The following is a 25411-nucleotide window of genomic DNA, read 5'->3' as shown; positions in this document are numbered from 1 at the left end:
TGCATTAAACATGGCTTGCTCTTAATATCCAAACCTGCTAACCTGGGTTAATCCTAGATGGTTTTGGTGCTATATCTCAGATCTTTAGACACCCACACAGCTGAGCAAGTTTTGCTTGCACTCTTCTGGACCTCCCACCGCCCCTCATTTTTCCTGGCAAGAGGCTCCCTATTCCACTCACCTGCTCACAGAGAAGTCCTCCCTCTGCAGCCTGTCCACTTAGCTCTGTAAGCCTTGCAAGGAAAAAAAAAACACCTAAGGGGATCACAAGCCATTGTACCAATTTTTTAAAGTGACATCATTTCACACAAAAAAACCTTGAAAGCAAGCATACAATAGTGACCTCTGTTCCTCCACATGGATCATGGAAGAGTAATGCAGTGGTACCTCGGGTTACATACGCTTCAGGTTACATACGCTTCAGATTACAGACTCCGCTAACCCAGAAATAGTACCTCGGTTTAAGAACTTTGCTTCAGGATGAGAACAGAAATCGTGCTCTGGCGGCGTGGCAGCAGCAGGAGGCCCCATTAGCTAAAGTGGTGCTTCAGGTTAAGAATAGTTTCAGGTTAAGAACAGACCTCTGGAACGAATTAAGTACTTAACCTGAGGTACCACTGTACTTGTGACTTCTCAGCTGATCCTAGAGTGGTCCCCAGAGAACTGTCTTCATGGAGCCAGATAGTTAAAATATGATTGCTCCTTCAGGATAGTGATGGCAGAACCCAGGTGTAAATATTGCAAACTGCCCATGGCAAGCAATGGTTTTAGAGAGGGCAAAAAAAATCACATATACTTCATGTTTCCTTGGAAGGAGCACAAAGTTTTTGGGAAGGTCAAAGCACACAGAGGTCAGTTTCTGTACACATCTGCATTAACAACATCTTGGTTATAGTATCAGGACTCCACTCTTGTAGACTTCCCCTGTTGCTGCTTTGGATACCCAAGGCTCTCAGTAGCTGGTATATATGAGACAAAGAGACAAATATTGGATCAGGGAAGAGAGAGGCATTTTTGTTGACCTATGAATCAGATGCAAAAGGTACTCCAAAATGTACCACAATGAGGTGGTAATTAAGTGGCTATTTAAAAGAAAAGAAAATGTCAAAGGGAGCTCAATCATTCAGCTCACCAGCTGAAGCCATTCTTTTTATAAAAGTCATCCTTTTTATTTAATTCTTTTAAAAAAGGAAGCAGTCAGTGCTCTCAATACCCCATGCTGTTCTAGGATAAACTAGGTACCATCCTTCTTGATAGTTTTCACCGCCACTAAGCGTACTATGGGCATGGGCACTGGTGTTTCAGAAAAGAAGCAGCAACAGCAGCCGAGGCAGAAAGCTCCAGCAGTTAAGCAGACCATTTCTGGAATATTTGGGCAATTGGCTTCCCTATCAAGGGCTTAGACAGCTACTGGAGCTAAGTCAGCCTTCTCAGGAGTTGCCTTGTCTCCTCATCAGCCAGTAAAGCGAGATGAGCACCGCAACCCCAGAGTCGTCCGCGAATGGACTTAATGGTCAGGGGTCCCTTTACCTTTACTGTCTCCTTTAGGATAAATTTGTGCTGGTCGTGACTGGGATCGTCCCACTCCACTCGTCTTCATGACCTTTTTATGGCCCAGTCGGGAACATGACAACACAAATGGGCCAAAATCACATTTTTATTATTATTATAAATATTTCTAGCCTACTCTTTATCGCCAGAGTGGGAACAATGGAAACAAAGCACAGTATGAACACAAATAATAGAAGTGCAAAAATATGCACAAAAATAGGAGAATAGCAACTTTCCACTGACTTTGTGTGGGCATGTCTATTATAGTAATTGATTTAATCTCCCGAGCGCAGTTTGTGCAGGGACATCACTGCAGAAGCCCTGTGGAGCATGTAGAGGTTGGGTAGCTTGTGTCCTCCTTTTGGGGAGATAATTGAACTCTGCATTGTTTAAGTGCATTTGCCTTGTTTAGGAAACAGCCTGATGAATAGGTGCTGATGTAGGAAAAGTTGACTCTTAAGTAAGAATATAGGCATGAGAGCATGACATTAGTAATCCACTCATATTGGTTATACAAGATGCAGATCAGGCAGATCCTCACATTCTTGATCTTTGGAGCAATCATGTGACTAAGTATTTGCTTGCTATTTGTAATTATTTCTCTCAATATTCCCTCCCCATATTAATTTACATATTTTTTCTGCTTCTAGAATAATCATAAAAGTAAATGCATTTTTAAACAAGCGCTTTCTCATAATTTATGATGAATGTGCCACGGGTTTTGCTTTCTTTTCCCTGCATGGTCAGTGTGCCTTGACTCTAACATGAAGGAAGTGATTCTATGTGTGATTGAATGGATGATCTCCTTAAACAGGCCTACTAATTATTATGTTTTTAATTAGCCAACTATCTTCTTTAAACTTGACAGTCCATGAAGCCCCATATTGCGGGTGATGTTTTGTAACAAATGACAGTTGAACATCTGAACTAATTTGTGTACAGTGCCTTCTCCATTGGCTTGTTGTTGGCAGTGAAAACAGTCCTGGCAAACACTCTTATTAGCTATGTGGTGTAAGCAGAAATAAACTCCCTTTATATCCTGCTGTGTGCCTATAATAGAAGGTATTGTGGACTTTTGTGAAATAAAACACTCGAACCATAAAGTCTTATATTCTGATTTCAGTTTTACCAAACTAGATTTGGAACCCAAATATTTTCTTCATGTGGGCAATGGGATGATTCATTTAGCATGCACCCAACATGAAGAATACAGTAAAGTCAATTTGCTTCCATATGTTGCAACTTAATGTAAAAGGGGAAAAAATAAATGTTCTCTTGCTGTAGACATTAGTTCCAGTTATTAGAATAATGCAAGTGGAGTTAGAGCTCATCAGAAGCACTATGTACATGCAAGTGAGTAAGTACAGTTGTACCTTGGTTCTTGAACAGAATGCGTTCCGGGAGTCCGTCCGACTCCTGGAACAGTTTGAAAACCAAGGCGCAGCTTCCAATTGGCTGCAGGAATGTCCTTCAGCCAATTGGAAGCCATGGAAGCCACACCAGACATTCAGCTTACGAAAATTGTTCGAAAACCGGAACACTCACTTCTGGTTTTTTATCGTTCAGGAGCCAAAATGTACAAGTTCCAAGGCGTTTGGCGTTTGTACAGCAAACATTTACTTGAAGGAAGCTTCCATTCTTTAGAGTTGTTGAAGAACATTGAACCTAATAATGATCAGCTACTTATCCCCACGGGTTGCTATTTGCATTTTTTAAAAAAGTGCACATTAAATGCAAAGGGATATTTAACATCATGGCTGCTCTGGCCCTTAGAAGAAGCTTGTCAGGAGTGGGTAATGTATGTGCAGTATATATTTCATGCAGAATAAGCAAGTTCACTCTCTTAATACCTGCATGAAAATTTCACAGCATAACTTCTTTTTAAAAGAGGTTTCAATTCAGCTAAATTTTGGCAGGCATCCAGAGGCTCCCTTGTGCAAATGGAAGCCTATTCTACATGTGGACCCCCCCACCCCCCTGCAATTTCTGTCATTCCCCTTTCTGTTGCAGCCCACTGCACCACACTGCTCCTGCATCCCCCTGCTTACAGAGCAATCAGTAGAACAACAATATTATAAAATTGCAGTCTGTTATAATAAACAACAAACAACATTTAGCAACATTAAAATAACAGCAGTAAATGAAAGCATGAGTAAATGTAGGGTCATAAACTCAACCCCAAGTGGTGGTATCATTTTTATTATTCTGCTCAGTAGCATCATTCTTTGAGCTGCTTAAAGGTAAAGGTAAAGGTACCCCTGCCCGTACGGGCCAGTCTTGACAGACTCTAGGGTTGTGCGCCCATCTCACTCAAGAGGCCGAGGGCCAGCGCTGTCCAGAGACACTTCTGGGTCACGTGGCCAGCGTGACATCGCTGCTCTGGCAAGCCAGAGCCGCACACGGAAACGCCGTTTACCTTCCCGCCAGTAAGCGGTCCCTATTTATCTACTTGCACCCAGGGGTGCTTTCGAACTGCTAGGTTGGCAGGCGCTGGGACCGAGCAACGGGAGCGCACCCCGCCGCGGGGATTCGAACCGCCGACCTTTCGATCGGCAAGCCCTAGGCGCTGAGGCTTTTACCCACAGCGCCACCCGCGTCCCGAGTCCTTGAGCTGCTTACGGACATAAAATGATGAAATACGGTTAAAATAGCAATATCACATAATGGCAATATCAAGCTTTATTGGACATTTGAAGGATACAAATGCAAAGACAAAAATGTGTATGGTTTTAAAGAATATTGTCAGTCACTGGGAATGTTGGCGGTTATATGGTTGGAAATGAAAGCATGTATTGAAACACCATTACCCAGATGTCAGGAGTCAGTAGCAGGTTTTGCCTTCTTTTAACAGCCTGTTTATTTCACCCTATGGAACTCAAGGGAAGCCATGTGACATCAAGATGACATGCTTTGAAGTCCCAACAATTGTTGGGACTTCAAAGCATCAAGAGTGTACTTTAAGGCATTGGCAGCTGCATCTCAACTGCATGTATGATGCTGGGTGTGCAGCAGCTGTGTGGTTTGGGAAAATGAGCTGGTAGGACCTTACGCTGGGCCTAATTAAGCTTGTGGACTTAGATGTTCTCAATCCCTGGCTTAAAGGAATGGAGCACAGCAAGGTGAATGGTTGGGTTTTCGTTCCCTATCCACCCCATAATACTCCTTTTCATGTAAAGCAGGGATAGGGATCTTAGGGCCCTCCATATTTTGTTGGACTTTGGCTCCCATCATCCCTGTCCATTGGTCATGCATGCTGAGGCTGATGAGAGCTGGATTCCAACATCATCTGAAGGGTCATAGGTTCCACATCCCTGATAGGCTTCATTCATTCATTCATTCATTCATTCACACTTTATTTGTGAATTGGAAAGATTCATGGATCAAAACCACACATGCCTCATCACATCTAGTAAGTACAGTGGAATGTTGGAAGAATGGGATACGATATTGGGAACTGACTTTTATTTAGCTAGCTTTCAGTGTTCAGCTTCAAAACCCAACAGCTACCAGTTTTATTCCTTCAGATACCGTATATAGCTAAATCAGTTGGTGTCTTCTGTTAAAGTAGCATTGATTTGCCCCCCTCCCCTTAGTCCGTGCCTGATCATTTGTACCGCACTAAATGTCATGCTGAATTTGCAACTAAATGAAACTGTTTCCATGGCAGAATCTTAAATGCCTAGAGACTGTTTCCTTTGTGAATTCCAATCAAATGAATGATCCTAGTTGCTACTTGAATTTCCTTGTGAACCCAAGAGACAACTAGACTTCTATCAGGCTCCGCAGCAGCTACGTATGGGTAGCTATGAGGCCAGAAGCCTTTCCATATAACCTGTTGGTTGATTGTTCTAAATTGTTGCCAGGTATTGATGAACAGTAATCTGACAAGAGTGAATGGGCAGCTGAGTGTAAAGGGCAGTTCTAATAAAAAGAATAATGAACACTTTTTGCTTTAATGAATCCCACCAGTCCATTTGACAGAATTCTGCCTGTTGACCCTGCTAAATCAAATTCATACTTAAGCTGGTTTCCCTGAAAGCTACCAGCTAAGCTGCCAGATATCCATCAGATAGAGATTCTAAATTTCAGCTTAATGATACTGCCACCTAGTTTTGGGACACATTAATTGCTTTAAGATCCAGCTGTGCAGCGAGGACTTTGTGTTGTGCTGAATGTGAAGGGCAGCAGCTTGGTTTCATTTGCTTCTGTGACACAAGAGGAGAAGCTGTATGATATTCTGTGTCACTGCAAGCATCAGTCTTGCCCTAATCTTCAAAAACACATCTGTTAATATCTGTCTTAATGAAAGTGTGTCAATGTTTTCTGAGTGCAGAGTTTCAGAGTGGAGAACCAGATCTTTACCTTGAAGCTGCATCAAGGTCTGACTGTGAATCTTGGGCTGTGGCTCTCGGAGAGGCAAGTTCTGAAGGTCTGCGCAATAAAATCGAGCAGCTCCAGAGACTGATCATGGAAATCAAGGAAGAAAGAGCAGCAGATGAAGTACATCAGTTCATTCCATCAGCACAGGCAGACAATCTTGCAGAGTCCAAGCTTACAAGTAAGCATGTTGTTTATTGGACCTTAATCCTGTTAATATATTTTTTTTGGTGGAAATCCTCTCTTCTGTGAATGGCCAGTTTTAGGCAGATTAGAAATCTTTGTTGCCAAGTGTTATTGTACTCCAGTGCTCATAATCACTAACCATTTGGCGATGTTGCCTCGGGCTGATGGGATTCGAGTGAAACATTATCTGGATGAGCACAGGTTACCCCTCTCTTTGTTGTAGACAGACATGTTAATATAATACTGATAATGTATTTTGCTTCTGGCTTGCATAACTTGCTTCCTATGGAAGGCAGATATATAGCTGTCAGTTAATCTATTCTTTGTAGTGCTTTTTTTTAAGATGCTGCGTACAAATGTTGTTTTGCATGTATTTCTACAAGACGTTTAATGTTCAAAGTATGATACTGTACTTACCCTTATAACAAGTAATTAGAGACAGATCATTAGTTTAACACTTTCATTATAGAAATGGGAACCAGGACTGAGAGACAGGCTTGTTTAAGGTTTCCTAACTCCAAGCAATAGTACTCTGCCTGTCAGAATTTTGATCATGCTTCTGAATCATAAGGCAGCATCATATAAATTTTTCAAAGAAGAAAGGAGCTGAATGAATTGGCATCACTGGCTAACTATGGACAGCTAAGGCCAAAGCAACTCCCATGTGTTCAGCAGGGCTTGTATTTAAGACAGCAGCCCTCCATACCACATAAGAAGCCTCTTTTGCAATTATAGGGAGTTTCAAAAACCTTGTGGTGGTGAGTTAGGTTCTGTTATTCCAAGGGAAATTGTGGGGAACCCCAATAAACATGCCATGGATTGTGATCCATGGTAGTGTCGCTATGCATGGAGGAAAAAACCTAAACACGTCGCAGAGTTTCCAAAAAATAGACCAGAGACAATTGTACTTCATCCAGCAGAGCTTTAGTGCTACTGAAGGCAAATGAGCATAACGGTCACAAATCCAGTAACATTCAGGATTGGCACAGTCCATAAGAAATCCATTTGCAGCAGACTTACCTTCAAACTAACAAGAACTTATAATAAGACTAAACCTTAACACTATAGCATACAGAACAGAAACACCACACCAGAACAAAGAGATAGAAAGAGAAAGTTAGTGAAACCCAGGCTCCTCCTGGCCTGACTATTATAGTCAGCATGACCTTGATAGAAAAGATAACAGAACCAGTATAAACCAGCTGTACTCAGCTTCCCAGAAGGAATAACCCAAACATCAGAAACCTTTTTTTTTCACACAGACAAGCTTCAAGAACCCTCTTGAACTAAGTAGAACAGGAAAGATCTCTATACATATAAGATCAATACTCTCTGTACTAAGAAATGCAAACTGTTAATTCCAAGTACATAAGTTTAGGCAATGAGTAAGTCTGATTAAATTAAATGGGGTTTACTTCTTGTAGACATTGATATCATTGCGCTGATAGTCTTATGGAAATATTATGATGTTTACTGAGTTTCCACTGAGTTTAGTCACGTGACCCTTCTAAATACATGTCCAGCCATTCTGGTGAAGTAATAATTTGTTGAAAAAGGCAGCAGTGAACTTTGCATTCTGAGAAATTTTGATGTAAATGACATAGCCAATTGCACAGGATAACAATTACTTCGTCGGGATAGCTTTCCCACTATGATTGTGATTCATTAGAACACAAAAAATGTTGTTTATGGATCGACTACAGTGGGCTCTAAAAAAAGTAGATGTGGTGAAACATTGCGTCTTGATTTGAGCTCACTGTAGGTACCGTTGGTACAATGCTAAGTATACTTCATCATATAAAATTCCAGTGTATGAATTATTACCGTATATATTTTAACTAGATACTCTTTTACCAACAGATCTTCAGAGGACTGTCAGTGAACCAAAACTTGAATTCAGTCTTGGTAAGACACAACTTTAAATGTTGCATAAAACTAAAGTTGATAGGTTGCATCCAGCCAAGTCATACTCAGAGTAGATCCACAGAAACAATGGGCATGACTACCTTAACATCCATTGTGTCTACTCTGAGTATAACTTATTTGGATACAATTATATAGTATATAAAGAGCACAACTTTCCACTTTAGAAAGCCCTGAAAAGAAGAGAAGCATATAACAGCCATTTTATCAAGTGGCCTTGTAAATGAATCTCTAAAACCTTGAACGGAAGCAGTTTGGGTTGTTTAATCTACTGATGATCTGGCTGAGACCTTTTTATTATTAAACACTGCAAACTTGAGGCTGGAACACTTACGCATTCTAACCTTTATAATATATGCAGGTCTATAAAAGATAGGATTTTTAATGTTGAACTAATTAATATGTTCATGTAAAAATTATTTATAGGAAGGGTTTTAATTTCAAGGTACAGCAGCTTCTTGAGTGTTACCTTTTGAAACAGAATGTCTCTTTGGGAAAGTGTATCTTATTAATTGGTACATGCCATTCTTTTTGTTAAAGTACATGTAGCATAGCTAAAATGTTCAATCAGTCATGCATACTAATTAACTGAACATGTCTTCATAGCATTAGATAAGCACTTTTTTCCTGTAAAAAGTGCAGCTTCCCTTGCTTTGTTGAATTGAATTCCAGTGCTTTCAGAAACATTGAGTCATTTCTTCAAAACCTACAAACTGTGCAAGCTTTGTCATTAGTTTCTTTCGGTATTAGGTTACACAATTATAACAGATACTTCAATATGATGCGATGTGAATTTAATGGCAGGAATTAAGACCAGAATTAAGATGAATAATAATGTTAGCTTTGTTTAGATAGAAGGAACGTGTGGATTACTTGTGCCCAGATTTATTCTACAACCTACTAACTGCTTAGTGATTGGCTGGCTATTACATTTTCATAACTTTGCCAGCAATCCAAACCACAAAAAGTGTATTTTTCAGAATTAAGTCCAATTGAATGCAGTGGGCCTCACTCCTAGGTTAGTATGGTTGGGCTTGCAGCTTTACTTCCATAATTATTTTAGTAGCTGGGTAGTCATTGTCTTTTACTGTAAAGGCCAGAAGTCATCTTACTTCATCATGATGTATACTGCATTTCAGGTAATACAATTTCTTAGCCTTATCCTAAGCCTTAGCCTTATATTTGATAAATTGCTTTCTTTCCCACTTTTTAATCCAGAAGTGGGAATGCATCATGCATAAAATAATAAAATATACCATTAAATTTGCATTAAGCCTGTTTCTACACTGTATGATACATAGCAATATTCTTGGGTAGTGTATTTTTCCTTCCAAAAGCCCAATTATCGTAATAGTTCTCAAAGGTCACCTAGCCCAAGCCCAGCCGATACAGAAATCCACTCTTACAGTATCCCTGATAGATGGCTATCCAACTTCTTCTTAAAAGCCTCAAATGATGGAGAATACACAGTCATCTGAGGGAATGATTTTTTCTTGTAATTTGAACCCATCGCTTCCAGATCTATCCATTTGTCTGGACCAACAGAAGGAAAGGATCGTTTCTATCCTATGCTTTTCATACCAGCATTTATTTTTAGATTTTGCTTTTCTGCAGAATGATTCTAACCTGAGCTCATTAGAGAAGCCCAGCCCATTAGAGAAGCTCAGATTTTAAAGAGGCAAGGATATATGGATACTGACCTATGATGTTTTTCTTCTAAAGCCAGTAGGCGAAAGAAGATTTTTCAGTCATAAGTTTTACTTGTTTGTTTTGGACTAAAAAAACATATTTTGAGGGAAGTATTTTGAGTAACCACTGTTCAGTGAAAAGTTAGTGGATATCTGAGCTTGAAAAGCTATTTAACAGCTGGAAGGGTCCTGCTGGGATTTAACCATTTTTAAGAGACACAGTTTTATCACTGATGTTCCGGAGTGATGCAGCAGATAATGGGATCGGATTTTGACAAACATTTCAGACTAAAGGAGATGAAGTGAAGATATAATACCCAGACAAAGGGACTCAGTGTTTTGAGAGTGGGGGCTTGGAGAGGTTTATGGTTTCAATTATTTATTATGCATTAAATTGTTTAAGCACAGGGTTTTTGTTGGTTTTTTAAAAGCATTCTTTATATGCGGTGTATTACTTATTTCACATATTTTTCAAAAGCTGGCCTAAATTTGTTTTTGGCTAAGCTTTACAACATTTACATTCAGTTGGACAAATGTATCACTCCACTAACATTGCACCATTAATGCAAATTTTGTTTATTTTGATGGTTTGTGTTCTAATGGGGTTCTGTTCCTCAGATTACATGCATTATTTTGCAAAGATGCCCTTGGCTTCATCAGGGAGTTCTACTGGTGAAAATATTTTCATGATTGCTGGGGGGGCGGGGTTGTTGGTGTTACTTCTTAAAATAATTTTTAAGTACCTAAGTACCTAAAATTAAGTACCTAAAATTTATAGTCACTGCCTGCAGCCTTACACTCTAAAAGGTGTAGGGATGTAGGTGGGGCTGTGTTCTAAGCCACTAAGCCTCTTGGGCTCACTGAACAGAAGGTTGGCAGTTCGAATCTGTGCGATGGGGTGAGCTCACATTGCTGGGTCCCAGCTTCTGCCAACCTAACAGTTCAAAAGCATAACAGTGCAAGTAGGTAAATAGGTACTGCTGTGGCGCGAAGGTAAACAGCGTTTCCGTGCGCTCTGGCACTCATCATGATGTCCCATTGCGCCACATGATTCGGAAATCTGTCTGTGGACAAACACCGGCTCTGCTGGCCTGAATTGAGATGAGCGCTGCACCCTATTGCCGCCTTTGACTGGACCTAACTGTCCAAGGGTCCTTTAGCTTTTACTCTAAAAGGTGTGGCTCATATCGAAAAAAGGAAGGGAAGGGAAGAGGAAATGAGCAAACTCAGGTTACAAAGCAGTTTCGGAGGGAAGGAGTCAAATGGCAGCTGATCTCTCAATGAAGCCAATGGTGAGGGCTTTGGTAGGTTGGCCATCAGTTACATCATTTTGGCATGTTCCTTTCATTTTAGAAAACTAAACAATATACCGTATTTTGCGCTCCATAGGACGCTCCGGCCCATAGGACGCACCTAGTTTTTTGGGGGGAAAATAAAGAAAAAAAAAATTATTTCCCCCCCAGGTGCGGGGCTGGAAGAACCAGGTCAGGGAACAGCGGGAAGGCACGCTCTGCCTCCCCACTGTCCCCCGAGCTTGTGGGGCTGGCGATGGGGAGAGCTGCGCTGATCCCGGGACTGCAGGCAGCTCTGCGCGGCCATCCGGAGCAGGGTGGGACTTTGCGCCTGGCTCCCGGTGGCCACGCAGAGCTGCGCTGATCCCAGGACTGCAGGCAGCTCTGTGTGGCCATCCGAAGCGGGGCGGGACTTCGCGCCCCGCTCCCGATGGCCGCGCAGAGCTGCGCTGATCCCGGGACTGCAGGCAGCTCTGCGCGGCCATTGGGAGCGGGGCGGGACTTCGCGCCCGGCTCCCGGTGGCCACGCAGAGCTGCGCTCCCACGCAGAGCAGGTCTCCCGAGGGTTGCGCAGAGCTTCCTGAAGCCTGGAGAGCGAGAGGGGTCGGTGCGCACCGACCCCCCTCGCTCTCCAGGCTTCAGCGAAAGCCTGCATTCGCCCCATAGGACGCACACACATTTCCCCTTCATTTTTGGAGGGGAAAAAGTGCGTCCTATAGGGCGAAAAATACGGTAGCTCACAGGTTGACTGTCTAAGCCAAATTCTGAAGGTTTTTTCCCTGAGACCGTAGAGTCTGTATTCAAGAGTCTTAGCTACATTTATTAACAAATGAGGTATGTTTAAGGGATTTTATGGGTTTTATGAGTAAAACTCTCACAAAAGTCTCTCCATGTGCTCCTTCACTATCATAGTGCATTACCCTTGGCTTGACAGTGGGTATTGGCTATGGGTACAGTAGGAACACTTTCTCTTTCTCTCTTGCTGCCCTATAAGGTTGGAAATACCTCCCAGAATCCAACTGGGAAAATTCAGAACCAGCAAGACCAGACTGTCCTGAAGGACTGGAAGAAATTCATGATATGTTTGAAAGACATTTGTAATCAATTGACATTGCTTGGACGGTTACAAGCAGTTTTGTAAGGACAACTATATGAATTACTGCGAAGGAGGACTAAGAAGGAGTTTGTTTAGGATTTGGATTTTATAGCAATAAGTATAATAATAAAATGCAAAATTAGAAAGGAAGTTAGAAAACCATCATTCGAGGTTGATGGAAGTCCTAGGCTGTGATAACCAAAGGTCTGTTATGTTGTTTAAAATGGGATGTTATGTATGTTTGGAAAAGGATTCCTTCCCAGAATCCTTATGTGTGTTGCTAAAAAGGTAAAGGTACCCCTGCCCGTACGGGCCAGTCTTGCCAGACTCTAGGGTTGTGCGCCCATCTCACTCCATAGGCCGAGGGCCAGCGCTGTCCGCAGACACTTCCGGGTCACGTGGCCAGCGTGAAAAGCTGCATATGGCGAGCCAGTGCAGCACACGGAACGCCGTTTACCTTCCCGCTAGTAAGCGGTCCCTATTTATCTACTTGCACCCGGGGGTGCTTTCGAACTGCTAGGTTGGCAGGTGCTGGGACCGAGCGACGGGAGCGCACCCCGCCGCGGGGATTTGAACTGCCGACCTTTCGATCGGCAAGCCCTAGGCGCTGAGGCTTTTACCCACAGCGCCACCCGCGTCCCTATGTGTGTTGCTAGCACTCCTTAAAATCCCTCTGTTTTCACATGAAGGAGCACATTTGGGTTGCTAGGAATGTTTCCCATGGAAGAATTTCCAGGCCCCTGACAACTGCCTGCAACAACCCTCTGCAACTAGGACTGAGCTAGCCAGGAAAGAGAGCAATAATTTATCGCTTGAGAGAGTTCCATCTCCCATAGGTAACTCAACATACTGCTGTGCTTGTGTATGAAGTTTACTAAACCACAAAGATGAAGGGGGAAGAAAACCACTCCCTCTTTTCCTTCCTGTGGTAGAGGCTGGTGACCCTTCTGCACAAAAGCAAAAGCATTTTCAGCTTATACACAAGGCAGTCAGAATCCAAGCCAAGGTGGAGAACCTGTGTCTTTCCCAGGTATTGTTCAACTCCCATCAGCCCAGCCAGCATGTTTGATGGTCAGGGTTGTCATGAGCTATAATTCAACAACACCTGGCAGTCTACAAGTTCCCTACCCTGGCCATATAAGTGGCTGTTGATTGAGCAGTACCTTAAGTGTATTTGAGAAAGTAAGCTTACTGACAATAACTTGCCTAGAAGTATATTTAATATTATTTATTACATTGGGATAAAACTGACTTGTGAGTCTTGCCAACATAGAAATAAAACATTTTAAGCATGGTCAGTATTTTGCTATGAGCAAATAAGTGTTGCTTGACCTTTAAACAAACTGAAACAGAATATGACATTCTACACAGGTTGCTGGGATCAGAAACCTTTTTTTGAGTGTGACATTCAGCATTCACATAGGCCATTGATTTGTGGAAGATGATTAGTGGCTTGGCAGTTTTTATTGGCCTTGGGATGAGTTTTTTATCTGACATTCTAGGCCAATTAATGAGATGGCAGCTTTGGGCTATCTTTATTACCTTCCAGCCTGTGAGCAAATTATTGGAGCTTCAAAGAAATGAAAATGTTAAAATATTAGTGATTTAAATAAAATTGCAGTTAATCTTAGAATCATAGCATCATTTGGTGGTTTGAGCAAAGTCTGTTTCATTTTGGATTCCAAAGAGCATTTTTGGAGGCACTGATGATTGTTTATGGGCTCGTCGTTCTTGAGAAAAGCATTTAAGTGTGTAGATGGGTGTCTTCTCAATTATGTCTTGGGGCATAATTTTCTTTTCTCTAGAAAGAAATTTCCTATAGGCCCTAGGACAGGGGTCGGCAGACTATGGCCCGGGGGCCGGATGCGGCCCACCAGGCTCGTAAATCCAGCCTGCAGACCCTGCCACCCGCTTGGTCAGTCCCCGCGCTGAGCTAAACTGGCGCAGCGCAGCGTTTCCTTGAAAAAAAGCCACAGATGCCTCATCACATGGGGACTGACTTCCGTGACGCTGGCATGGCTTCAGATTGGCTGCAGGAAGTCTCGCCCCCCACTTGCTGAGGTAAACCCAGCACGGCCATGGACACCGAGGCCAGTGGGCGGGTGGTGAGTCTGGGCCGCATCATGGGCATCGTGATGGGCACGTCGCGGGGCTTCAGCTGGAGCTTGGCACACCTGCTGGCCCTGCGCCTGGTGCCTGGCTCAGCACTGCTGCTGGTGGCACACTCAGCGGTCGCATTGGAGCAGCTGTCGGGTGAGCTGTGTGCCACCTGCCCAGCGCTCTGCATGCGCGGCCTGCCCCCCGACTTGGCCTCGGATGACGGGCCGCAGAGCATGGTGCACGCTGCCTGGGAGCTCCATGGGGATGGGCCAATGAAGCGGCTGCTGCTCGTCAACAACGCTGGTGAGCGGGTGGCACTGAGATGTGCTCTTGAGCATGTGCAGAGTGTGTTCCACCAGGTCCAGAGGTAGCTGCGGGACTGGCTTGCAGGGTATATTTTTAAAATATAGTCTGGTCCCCCACAAGGTCTGAGGAACAGTGGACCAGCCCTCTGAGCTATTAGTAAAATGTTATGAATATAGAAAGGAAAAGACAGCTACAAAAACTACTGACTTCACCAGACTTCCTTTCTTTTATTTTCTTTGTCTTTGTTTTGGAACCATTCACTTAAATGTGCTTTGACATATCACAGATAAGTAGCGAGATCACAACTGGAAACAGTTTCAGGCAAGTCCAGCTGTAAATGCATAGTATCTCCTCTTATTTTGGATGTGATAAAGCATTCAAGCAATGTGTCCATACAGTGTCCTCTTTCCATATTGTGACTAAGCTGAGTATCTGAATCCATCCTCAGTTTGCACAATCACTGGACTTATTGTATGGTTTTCTAGGATTCAAATACACTAAGCAATCTTAATTTGCTTAGTTTTCTGAACTTGCAGCTTGCGTTGAATGATTGTCAACTCAATGCTTGTTGGTTGTTCCTGGAAAGCTGGTCACAGTTCCTCTTGCACTTCCTGTGTCTTGCACTTTACACAGTAACCTCACCAGGCTGGTCAGATATTGTACCCATGTAACTTTAGATTTAAAGTTATGAGGTGTAGCAGAGAGATTCACCCTCTTTATATTAACTTTTTGTAATGTTAAATCTATATGCAAAAACAAACAATTAATTCCTAAGAAATCAGAATCTTTGGGGATACCTTCTGTGGAGATCATGAGAATCAATAGATTGTTTGGCTCCCCAAGGGTATAGTTGTAAGGGTTGCCCCATGGTTGGCTTAGTTTGACCTTTTTCAGTTTTTTTGAGGGGGTGGGGTGGCTCTCTGTAAAGCTTAGGAACTATGTGTGTGATATAGCTGCTGGACTGTTAGCTGTCCCATTCACATCAGTAGGTGAGTTATTAACAGTACACTATTTTCCCCCTACTGCGTCAGGAGGGGTGGAATGGAGAGTAGTCTTGTGGCGTTACCAACTTTAAAAAATAAATGAATTGCTTAGTTGTTCATGGGAAGGGTTTGTTCTCTGAGCTGTTGAATAAAACTCCTTCTATAGGGTAAGTTCAGCAGGTTTCCTCCAGTAACTTATATGCTGAGAAATTGCAATTTCCCCTTAAACAGAAGCATCACCTTAAGACACTTTACCTGTAACCTGTTCAAAAATAGAGTTACAGCTGCAGTGCTACTGCATGGTAATAAAATTGGCAACACACTCTGTCAATTCCTGCCATTTGTGTTCTCTACTGCTTTAAAAATGGAATCTTCACCCTGTGATTAGCCCTGCCAAGAAATTTTATAATGTCTTACTGGAGCATATAAATCAACATAGCCAGTGGCAGTACTTAATTTGACTTCCCTGAAACAGTCAAGCACGATGCAGTTTGTTTAAATAAAAGGTGACTAAGTTGGGGTGTCTGAGAATGATTTCATGGCAAATTATTTGAAAGCTTATCCATCAGGATACTTGGGTGTGGGGGCTGAAATTTGAATTACTGTGTGTGTAAATTTGCATATATGAAGTGTGTGTGTCTGTGTGCGTGTGCACATATGCACATACATGTAGTGGGAGCTTAGTACGTTCATATGTAAGAGCTGAACCAGTTCCACAGGAAAGCCTTGCAGGAATTGCATTGATGGTTAGTGGAAATGAAAACTCAATTTAGCTTTCAACATGTGACTTCCTATTTCTGTAAGGCACTTCCAAGGGACTTCCTCTGCTAAATCAGCTGAAGCTTTTCTGCAATTTAACTCTGAAACATAGCTCAGTCTGCCTTGCCACAGAGCGGTGTGTTCACTTTGATTTGTTTTTACAGAGATTTCCCCCCACTTTCCCTCCCCTTCTCTCCTGTGCCATTTCCAGCATGTAAAGATCTAGTGGCTCCAACTCGTGATCGAAAACTGAATACATTTGTGCAGATCACCGTGGTTCAACCTGGAGAACAGTCTTCAACACGATATACAAGCACAGAAATTGTGGAGGTGAGCTCCTTTCTTTGTTCGATCACCATTAGTCATCAAACGCTAAGTTTTCTTTTCTTTTTTAAGCCAGTATAAAGCAGGGGAGGGGAGGGGAGTTGCTGGCATTTGCTTGTTTGTGAAACTTCTGCTTCTGCAGAAGGAAACATAAAAAGTTGTTTGGCTTTTCAGACACGCTACAAAAGGCTCTGGGGAACTATTGCTTCTACTTTGATGTTAAGACACCCCCCCAAATGTAGAAGTATTTTAAAATACGGAGTTTCTGCGAAGAAAATGTTAGCATGCTGTATGTTTGCAATGAACTATGTCATCCGAAACACAAGGCTTTGTGCTTCATGAAGAATGCGTTCTACGGTTTATACTGATAATATTTGTAGGCATAACTTTCTGCTGCAAACATTGCCTGGTGTGGCCTTTGCCCTGGTGACTTTTGGCTTTGTCTGCTTCTTGGAACAAGAGTTTACTTTTTGTTACCAAATATTCATGTTAAGGAGTTTTAGGATACGTTGTGGAAGGAAGCAGGTTTTAATTCTGCGAAACTACATCCGAATTAGCTTCTCACTATTAAAGAAAGTTTCCTGATGCATCAAAGGAATGCTTTTTGAGCAGTCTTCCGGCTGCAAATTTAGCTGTCGTGACTTGAACTGCTAGCAGTACTAAAGCTGTAACTCAAACAGCCTGCAACACAGCAGGATGGGCCTTGTGCAGACTGTTTTGGCTTTGTTGCACTGCATTTGTTGTAGCAGGCTGTTCAGGCATCAGTCGAACCCTTTCCTATTACAGTTTAGAGTTAGCTGACATTCTACACAGAACCCTATATATGTTCAAACTCTGTGTTTTATTTTCATGTATTCTTCCATTTGTATGCCACCAGTATCCTTCAAAGGAGGCTAAAAGCAAATTAAAAACAATACAGCTGAGTTGGTTTTTTTTTAAAAAAAAAACTTTATTGATCTGCAAGACCACTATGCAGTATCACAAGACTACTTTGCAAAATCCCATCCCTCGCGCAAAGCAGTTTGCTTCGTGGAAGAGGGTACTGCTTCTTAAGACATACAAAGCCCCTGCGCTCATGGACAAGTAGTTTCGTGCTTCTTTTAATCACAGCATGAAGTAAACACCTTCAGTAAGAAAAATACACAGCAGGGGAAGACGGCAATGATAAAACCTTGACAATTACAACTCTCAAAAGATTTGGTGAAAACGGTTTCTTTGCCTAGGAAAATTGCTTGTAAAGGAAGAATGTAATGTGGGTGGGAGAAGGAGAGTAGAATGGCTTGCTTGAGCTCCTGCTAGCTTATAGTATCTTGCAGGAAATGCATGGCTGGCTGTCTGGCTGGCTGGAACCCTAAACAAGAGCTCTTCTGTTATTATATGGTATTGGTTTATTGCAAAAGTTTGTGGCAAGTTATAAATAAATTTACAGTACTGGTATTCTTTTTTATCACTTTCATTAAGAGCGAAGCAGCTGTTACATTTATATCTGACCTCTCTGCATAGAGCTTTAAGATGAAAAATGTGGTTCAAAAACATATATTTGAAAATACTTAAATACAAAAAGTTTTTTTCAAACTTATTCCATGATGGTAGTGTTACTGCAATTTCTTTAAAAAAGACAGAGAGAGGGAGGGAGTGTGGGGAACCTTTTTCAGCCAGAGGACTGAAATCCCATCCTCTGGAGGATACATGCCAATGGTGGGCATGGCCAAAATGGGCAAGGTCACCCCCCCCCATATATACATGTGGACATGCATATACACACACATGCATTTTAGTGATTAAGGATAACAAGAAACATCACCTTACACAACACAAGCAAATATGAGGTTATTTGCTTTCCAGTGTTATTTCCAAGGTCAGTATTGAGTAGCTGAACAGTCACTAGGCTAAAGAATGGAGTACTTCTGCTTTTACGTACCCTAAGTATCTTATGAGTGGAAGAACAACAATTAACTTGAAGGAAATGTGGTATTTGGCGGTACTAACTGCATCAACAAGCTAAGTTCTTCATGCAAAATTTATCCTGCCCTTCCTCCAAGTTGTTAAGGACAACGTAAATTCCCTGCCCTAGTGTGGTGTAGTGGTTAAGAGCGGTAGATTCGTAATCTGGTGAACCGGGTTCGCGTCTCCGCTCCTCCACCTGCAGCTGCTGCAGCTCCACCTTGGGCCAGTCACACTTCTTTGAAGTCTCTCAGCCGCACTCACCTCACAGAGTGTTTGTTGTGGGGGAGGAAGGGAAAGGAGAATGTTAGCCGCTTTGAGACTCCTTCAGGTAGTGATAAAGCGGGATATCAAATCCAAACTCCTCTTCTTCTCTTCTTATCTTTACAACAGCCCTGTGAGGTTGGTTATACTGAAATTTATTCACTGACCCATGGCCACATATTCCTTTTGGGCTGAGGAAATTCTCCCTCACTGAAACCCAACACTCCAGTTGCTACGCCACACCGGCCCTGCTATATTAAACACAAAGTGTCATTTAAAATAATATTTTGAAAGCTGATTCTGCCAAACATATTGAGGACCATCCAAGGTGTAGCCTTTGGTGCTGGGTCTAAAATATATTTTAAAGTCATACTTCCTGCCCTTGGAAACTCTAGTCCCAGCCAAGCTGTGGCTTTCTACACTTACTTTACTCAGTGGTGAGGCAAAGGCATTCATTGCACACTCAAAGGCACTCTCTTTTACATCACTGGTTCCATGGCTAAGACTTGGGTGCTAGAAATAGGTTCTAGTACTAAACCTTGATAAGCCTAGTTGGAATTATTTCCATCATACTACAAGCCTATGCATTTCAACTATGAATCGGTTTTTAGTTTAGCTTGCATTGTTGAGAAAATACTTCTTAAAATGAAAAGGTTATTGATTTTCTTTTTTAAAAAATAGATAAATCAAACATTGTTCAAGCTATGCCTATGCCTTTGCCAAGATACTAGCCTTGAAGGTCAAAATGTCATCTAGTCATTGTTCACAGCCTGTTTCTGCCCTGCTTCATAGCCAAACATGTGGTTTTGATTTATTTTCCTGACTTAAGGATTTTTGCTGCTCTTGTGGAAAGGCAGTCAAGTTGTACGGCGCTTTCTCTCTGCTAGTCCATTGCAGGGAGTTGCACTGGATGACCCTCAATATCCTTTCCAACTCTGCAATTCTATGATTAACCATACATGAAGATAAAAGGCACAAACTTGGAGGGAGCCATGAAGCTGTGTATATAAAGCTGGGAAACTTGGTGACTCCAGCTTACGGTTCCCACACAGCTATTTATGGCCTTGCCTAGTGCTTCCCATATTTTTAGTTCTTTTGCATGAATTGTAACATGTGACTACTTAAATGGAGTGCATGTGAATTTATATGTCTTGGATTATGAATGAATGGCTGAATGGCTGTTCCTAATTAGAGGAGTACTGCTTCGTAGTATACGGTGACACAGTTGCCTGGGGTGGTTTGTGGTCATGAACTCAACTTCTGTATCTCAAAACGTCTCTCTTTATACTGAGTTAAATGTCCGCGCTATTACACTTTGTATCTCTGACTCTTGCAGTTGGCAATCCAAATCTGCCTTTGCTGCATCAAAAACTCTTGCCTTTGGAGATCCCGTGGCTATTGTTTCATTGACCATAGCTGACTGTAGCATGGCACACAGCTGCTACCTTGCTAAATCTGAGTTATGTGCTTGTGCTATGCAGGGAACAAGAGACCCACTGTTTCTGACTGGTGTGACGTTCCCACCGGATTACCCTATCTATGAGGAGACTAAAATAAAACTAACAGTCTATGATGTCAAGGATAAATCTCAAGACACGGTAGGTACCTTGCTGCTTCTTTTGCTAAAATATGCACAGCAATATGACTGATCTTTCCATGGGTTTATTTTGCCATCCATTTGATCCTTAGGTGTTTTCAAGTGTTGCTGATTGTATTGAATTGTTGTTCAAGTTGCCAGGAAAGAAAGAGTTAAGGTTGTGTATGGCTTTCCTCTTAACTGTGTCTGGCAGCATATGGAATGGATTGAGATAAGAAGGGTAGAAAGAAAATAACTTCTCTCAAAATATGTTACCGATCATAGAGTTCTAGTCATGTAAGACCTGAGTTCTGAAAGAAACGATAATCAAATCGGGCTTTAATTATTCTCATATTGAGACTTGTATTGTTGCAGCCCATTTGCCATCAGTTTTAAAAATGTGTATGTATTACTTACTAAAGAATGTATACTTTATAAGACTGGAATTTGTATCATCTACACACACACATTAGTAAGAGGAAATGGAATAGGAATTGTTTACCAACATATATCCAGCAACCCAGTTACAGTTTGTCTATTTATTCTCATGCAGAGTTTTCCACCCCAAAGGTTTGACAATGCTTAATTTTTTAAAAAAACATTCCTGTGTTACATTTCCTGCTTTTCTTAATATTCAAAACATCTTTAAAGCATCCTCCCCAGAACAGCTGACAAGCAAAGAAGTCACAAGACTTTTACATTTGTTTGTGTGCAAAAGCTGATAAAATATGGAATCATACCATCCCCCCCAAAAAAAAACCAAGATGCTTTGCATTTGTATTTCTTTTACCTGCTATGGATTATGAATGATGAACACAATATTTCTGTACATATTGCATTAATAATAGCTAAGAAGATATTTTGTTCACTTGATAACTTTTCAGAGGTGCGACATGTTTAAATTTTGAAGTTGTATTATTTTCAGTGCTTTGTTATTGTTTTTAGATATTTTTTAAAATATCCAATGACTTCCCTTCTTATCCTTCCGTGGTTCAATTTATCTGTCATACATTCCTGCATATTTTTACTATAACCATTCAAATCAGTTTTCCACTTTTACATTCATCAAAAATTATTTACTCTGTTGAATTTATCTTGGTGCTGCCAGCGTTTTCAGATGTATACAGTTAATTTCCATATATTCAATAAACATTTCCCACTCTTCTTTTAATATACAGTATTTTTTCCATGTATAAGATGAGCTTTTTTCGTCTTACACACAGGTAGTGCTGAGGGGGGACGGGCGAATGTTTTTTTGGTGCGAGCCCGAAATTGTAAGCGGCGATTGGCCGCTTGATTGTTGGGGGGGAATGCTGAAAATCGCTCACCCGTCAGAACGAAGCGTGAGCCCGAGATTAGAAGTGGCAATTGTAAGCGGCGCATGCAGTTGTGTGGTGCGTTCTGGCGGGCGAGTGATTTTCGGCATTCCCCCCAAATAATCCTCCAAAGCTTAATCCCCCCCCCTATTTTCTAAATTTTGAGGCCCCCAAAATCTTATACATGAGGGGCGTCTTATAGAGGGGAAAATACGGTACGTTTTCCTTGCTCTTATTCTATGTGTTAAATCTGCAAGTTCTGCGTATTCCGTCAACTTAAGTTGCTAATCCTCTTTAGTTGGACCTCGCTCACTTTCCATTTCGGGGCTCACAAAACACAGGCCGCAGTTGTTGCATACATAAATAACCTTTTCTGACACCTAGGAATTTATGTCTGGGTTATTCCCACCAAATTAAACTCTGTTTTTTTTGGGAAAGTAGTTTTGAACAATTTTTTTTGATTCATTATAAATCATTACCCAATATACTTTTACCTATTTATATGTCCACCACATGTACTTAAAGGTTCCCTCCACTACTTTACACTTCCAACACATATCTGATTCTGTTTTATAAATCCTAGCCAACCTTCTCGGAGTTAGGTACCATCTATGAATCATTTACAAATAATTCTCTTTCAATGAATAACATACAGTAAATTTCAGGTCGCTTTCCCAAAGTTTCTCCTAGAGGTTAAGCTCTATATTGTGTCCTATATCTGTTGCACAGAGTGTCATTGAACCTTTAACCCTTTCAGGGAAGTTTTTAATATGTAATGCTGTACTGTTTTTAACACTGATTGGGAGCCGCCCAGAGTGGCTGGGGAAACTCAGCCAGATGGGCGGGGTATAAATAATAAATTATTATTATTATTATTATTAACTAGCTCGCCTTTTGTTTCCCATTCTAATGAAAAATTATACATTTTAGGCAGAGGTTTATCCTTATTTTGTAAGAGTTCTTTTTCAAATTGTGAGTTTTGGGCAAGAAGTCCATTCTTTCTATCTAATTTAAACATGTTGTATTACTGGTAATATTGCAACCAATCCGTAACGTGGCTCCTTAGTTTTCTATTGATTTCAGTTTGGGTTCCCCCCCTGTAAAATCCAGCTGTTCCCTGTAAGTTGCCCATTGTCTGTCCATATTAACTCTCTTAATTATAATTGCTTCAATGGGAAATAGCCATTTTCAGATTTTTATATTTCTCCCAGACCCTATAAAGATTCTTCCTAAGAATGTGGTTCATAAAATCTAAAATGTCTGCATTGCCCAATACAATCCATTCTTTTAACCCACACAAACAAGCTGCCTCATAATACAATTGCACATCTAGCAGGGCAAAGCCTCCTCTTTCTTTTGTATCTATCATTATTTTATGCTTAATTCTTGGCTTTTGCCCCTGCCAGATATGAATTTAGAGATATATTTTTGCATTCTTTAAAGCAGCTTAAATTATTTACAAGTAGGATTGATTGAAATAAAAACTACATCCAGGGAAATCTATTCATTTTAATGGTGTATTATTTCCAGTGCTTTGAATAATTAGAATAAAGGTCTTGATTTACAGAAGTGCAGCTATGTTTTTGCAAATATTTTTCAAGGAATTGTTACAAAATTAATATTAAAAAATAATGCTATAAAAAGTCCCTTGGAGTGGGAAGGTTGTGAATGAGAACTCTCAAATCTTCAAAACCAGGAAATACAGTGTTAATTTGAAATTTTGGAAATCTCCTTTTAATACCTTACTATTTTGTACCATTTTCTGGGCCTTCCTGGTGGTAGTTGGGAGCAAGTCTATTATTTGCTAGTCAGTTGCAATATTATTTGTTCCCCTAGTACTTGGTAGCCACTTGACATCTGCCTCTGAATCACAGAAGGGGCTACCTGGCTTATAAGGGGGAGGGCTGTGTTCCTGTCTCCCCTGAGAGTTCTGAATCCTCTTGACCTGACTCATGGTCCCTTGACACAGGTTGCTCCTCTGTGATGTTTTGTTCTGAAAACTGTTGGTTCCTCTAAAGAGGATTTATCTAGCTGAGGGTTCTTCCCAACTCAGTACTATTCATCAGTATTTACCACTTTTGAACATTTGGTGGTGCAATTTACGGTCTCTCTCACACAAGCAGACTAACTTCATTCACACTTGATTTAACATTTTGTGGAACTTACAGCTATACTAGCTGTAATATTATTCTTATTACCAGTGATTTTTTTCTGGGGGAACGCAGGGGTATGCATACCCCTAAACATTTTGTGAATCTAAGTTTGGCCTTATTGAGGGGCAGTATTTCAATATGAGTAGGAAAATGAGAGTACCCCTAAACATTTTTTTAAGAAAAAAAAGCACTGCTTATTATTATCGATTAAGTAGTTGGTTTGAGGGACGTGGGTGGCGCTGTGGGTTAAACCACAGAGCCTAGGACTTGCCGATCAGAAGGTCGGCGGTTCGAATCCCCGTGACGGGGTGAGCTCCCATTGCTTGGCCCCTGCTCCTGCCAACCTAGCAGTTCGAAAGCACATCAAAGTGCAAGTAGATAAATAGGTACCGCTCTGGCGGGAAGGTAAACGGCGTTTCCGTGTGCTGCTCTGGTTCGCCAGAAGCGGCTTAGTCATGCTGGCCACATGACCCGGAAGCTGTCTGCGGACAAAGGCAGGCTCTCTTGGCCTATAGAGTGAGATGAGCGCGCAACCCCAGAGTCGGTCACGACTGGACCTAATGGTCAGGGGTCCCTTTACCTTTACCACCTCCTAATCTACATGGTGGAGCAGAAAGGTAGAATTCCATAGACTGCCAGTTCAAGTGCTGAGATTAGAGGTGTCAGAAAAATAACGTCTGCTTGGATGTACTTGGCCACTGGAATTCATTCAGACCTTGTGAACTCTGAACTGCCATTCTGTTACTGCCGTTCCAGAGCAATCAAGGAGTAGACAGCAGGAAAAGTGACTGAGGCAAAGTGCAACCCTCTGACTTTTGGTCTCTTGCTAGCTTTGCTTGTCCCTGCCCTCTCCCTGAAGGGTAAAATAAGAAGGATAAAAAAGGAACAGCATAGCAAGTAGTTTGCAAAGAGTTCTATGAAGCTAAAAATAAAAATTTAAAAAAATCATTTGCTCTCCTTTATAAATGTTACATCCTTTTAATATTGGATTCCTATCAACAAGCTCTCCCCTTCTAACTGGTTTGCATCTTTTAAAAAAACTTCCAATTATAGCACTGAAGCCCTTTTTAAATTGTGGAAACAAAAAGTGCATTGGGAAATATGAAAGTGAATAACTTTGGTAAGGAAACATTTAAACTGAGTTTTGAAACCAATCCAGGTTGTTCCACTGCATTCCCCAGTGGGCATTGGACTATATAGTATATATCAGAAAACCACAACACCATTTGTGACACTGTTTATTGAGAATTCATTTCTTTGCATGGAGGTTATATGCTGGCCCATACTTATCTGTTCACTTTTCTGTTCTGCAGAAAGCCTGGGTTTCTTTCAGAGAGGAGGGGGCAGATTTGATGCAGGAGAGTGACAAATACTTGCAATTTTGCACAACCTAAATGTGCAAATATGTGATTATATTCCACCTGCAAAACAGTGACAGGCGAAAAGCAACTTCACTGATGAAACCTATCAAAATTTAATTTTTCTTCTTCTCCTCCCCCTTTCCCCTAGTCCTATGCCTGCTTGGCATTCCCTGCTCTTTTTTTCTTTTATCTTCCCTCAAATAATCGAGGCT

General features: G+C 41.5%; 1 protein-coding gene across 5 annotated transcripts in view; it reads left to right on the top strand.

The window, feature by feature from the left end:
* INPP4B (inositol polyphosphate-4-phosphatase type II B) overlaps window positions 1-25411 on the top strand; it is a 257958-nt gene that overhangs the window by 114020 nt on the left and 118527 nt on the right. For all 5 annotated transcript variants that reach the window (XM_077934060.1, XM_077934057.1, XM_077934058.1 and 2 more), the window contains 4 exons: window positions 5885-6109; window positions 7975-8019; window positions 16473-16591; window positions 20275-20391. In XM_077934060.1, the coding sequence (XP_077790186.1) occupies window positions 5885-6109; window positions 7975-8019; window positions 16473-16591; window positions 20275-20391 (506 nt within the window). The remainder of the gene's footprint in view (window positions 1-5884; window positions 6110-7974; window positions 8020-16472; window positions 16592-20274; window positions 20392-25411) is intronic.

The sequence above is a fragment of the Podarcis muralis genome, chromosome 9 (assembly GCF_964188315.1).
Source record: "Podarcis muralis chromosome 9, rPodMur119.hap1.1, whole genome shotgun sequence".
Classification (NCBI taxonomy): Eukaryota; Metazoa; Chordata; class Lepidosauria; order Squamata; family Lacertidae; genus Podarcis; species Podarcis muralis.
The sequence above is the reverse complement of the archived record's forward strand: the minus strand, read 5'-3'. Positions and strand labels throughout refer to the sequence as shown.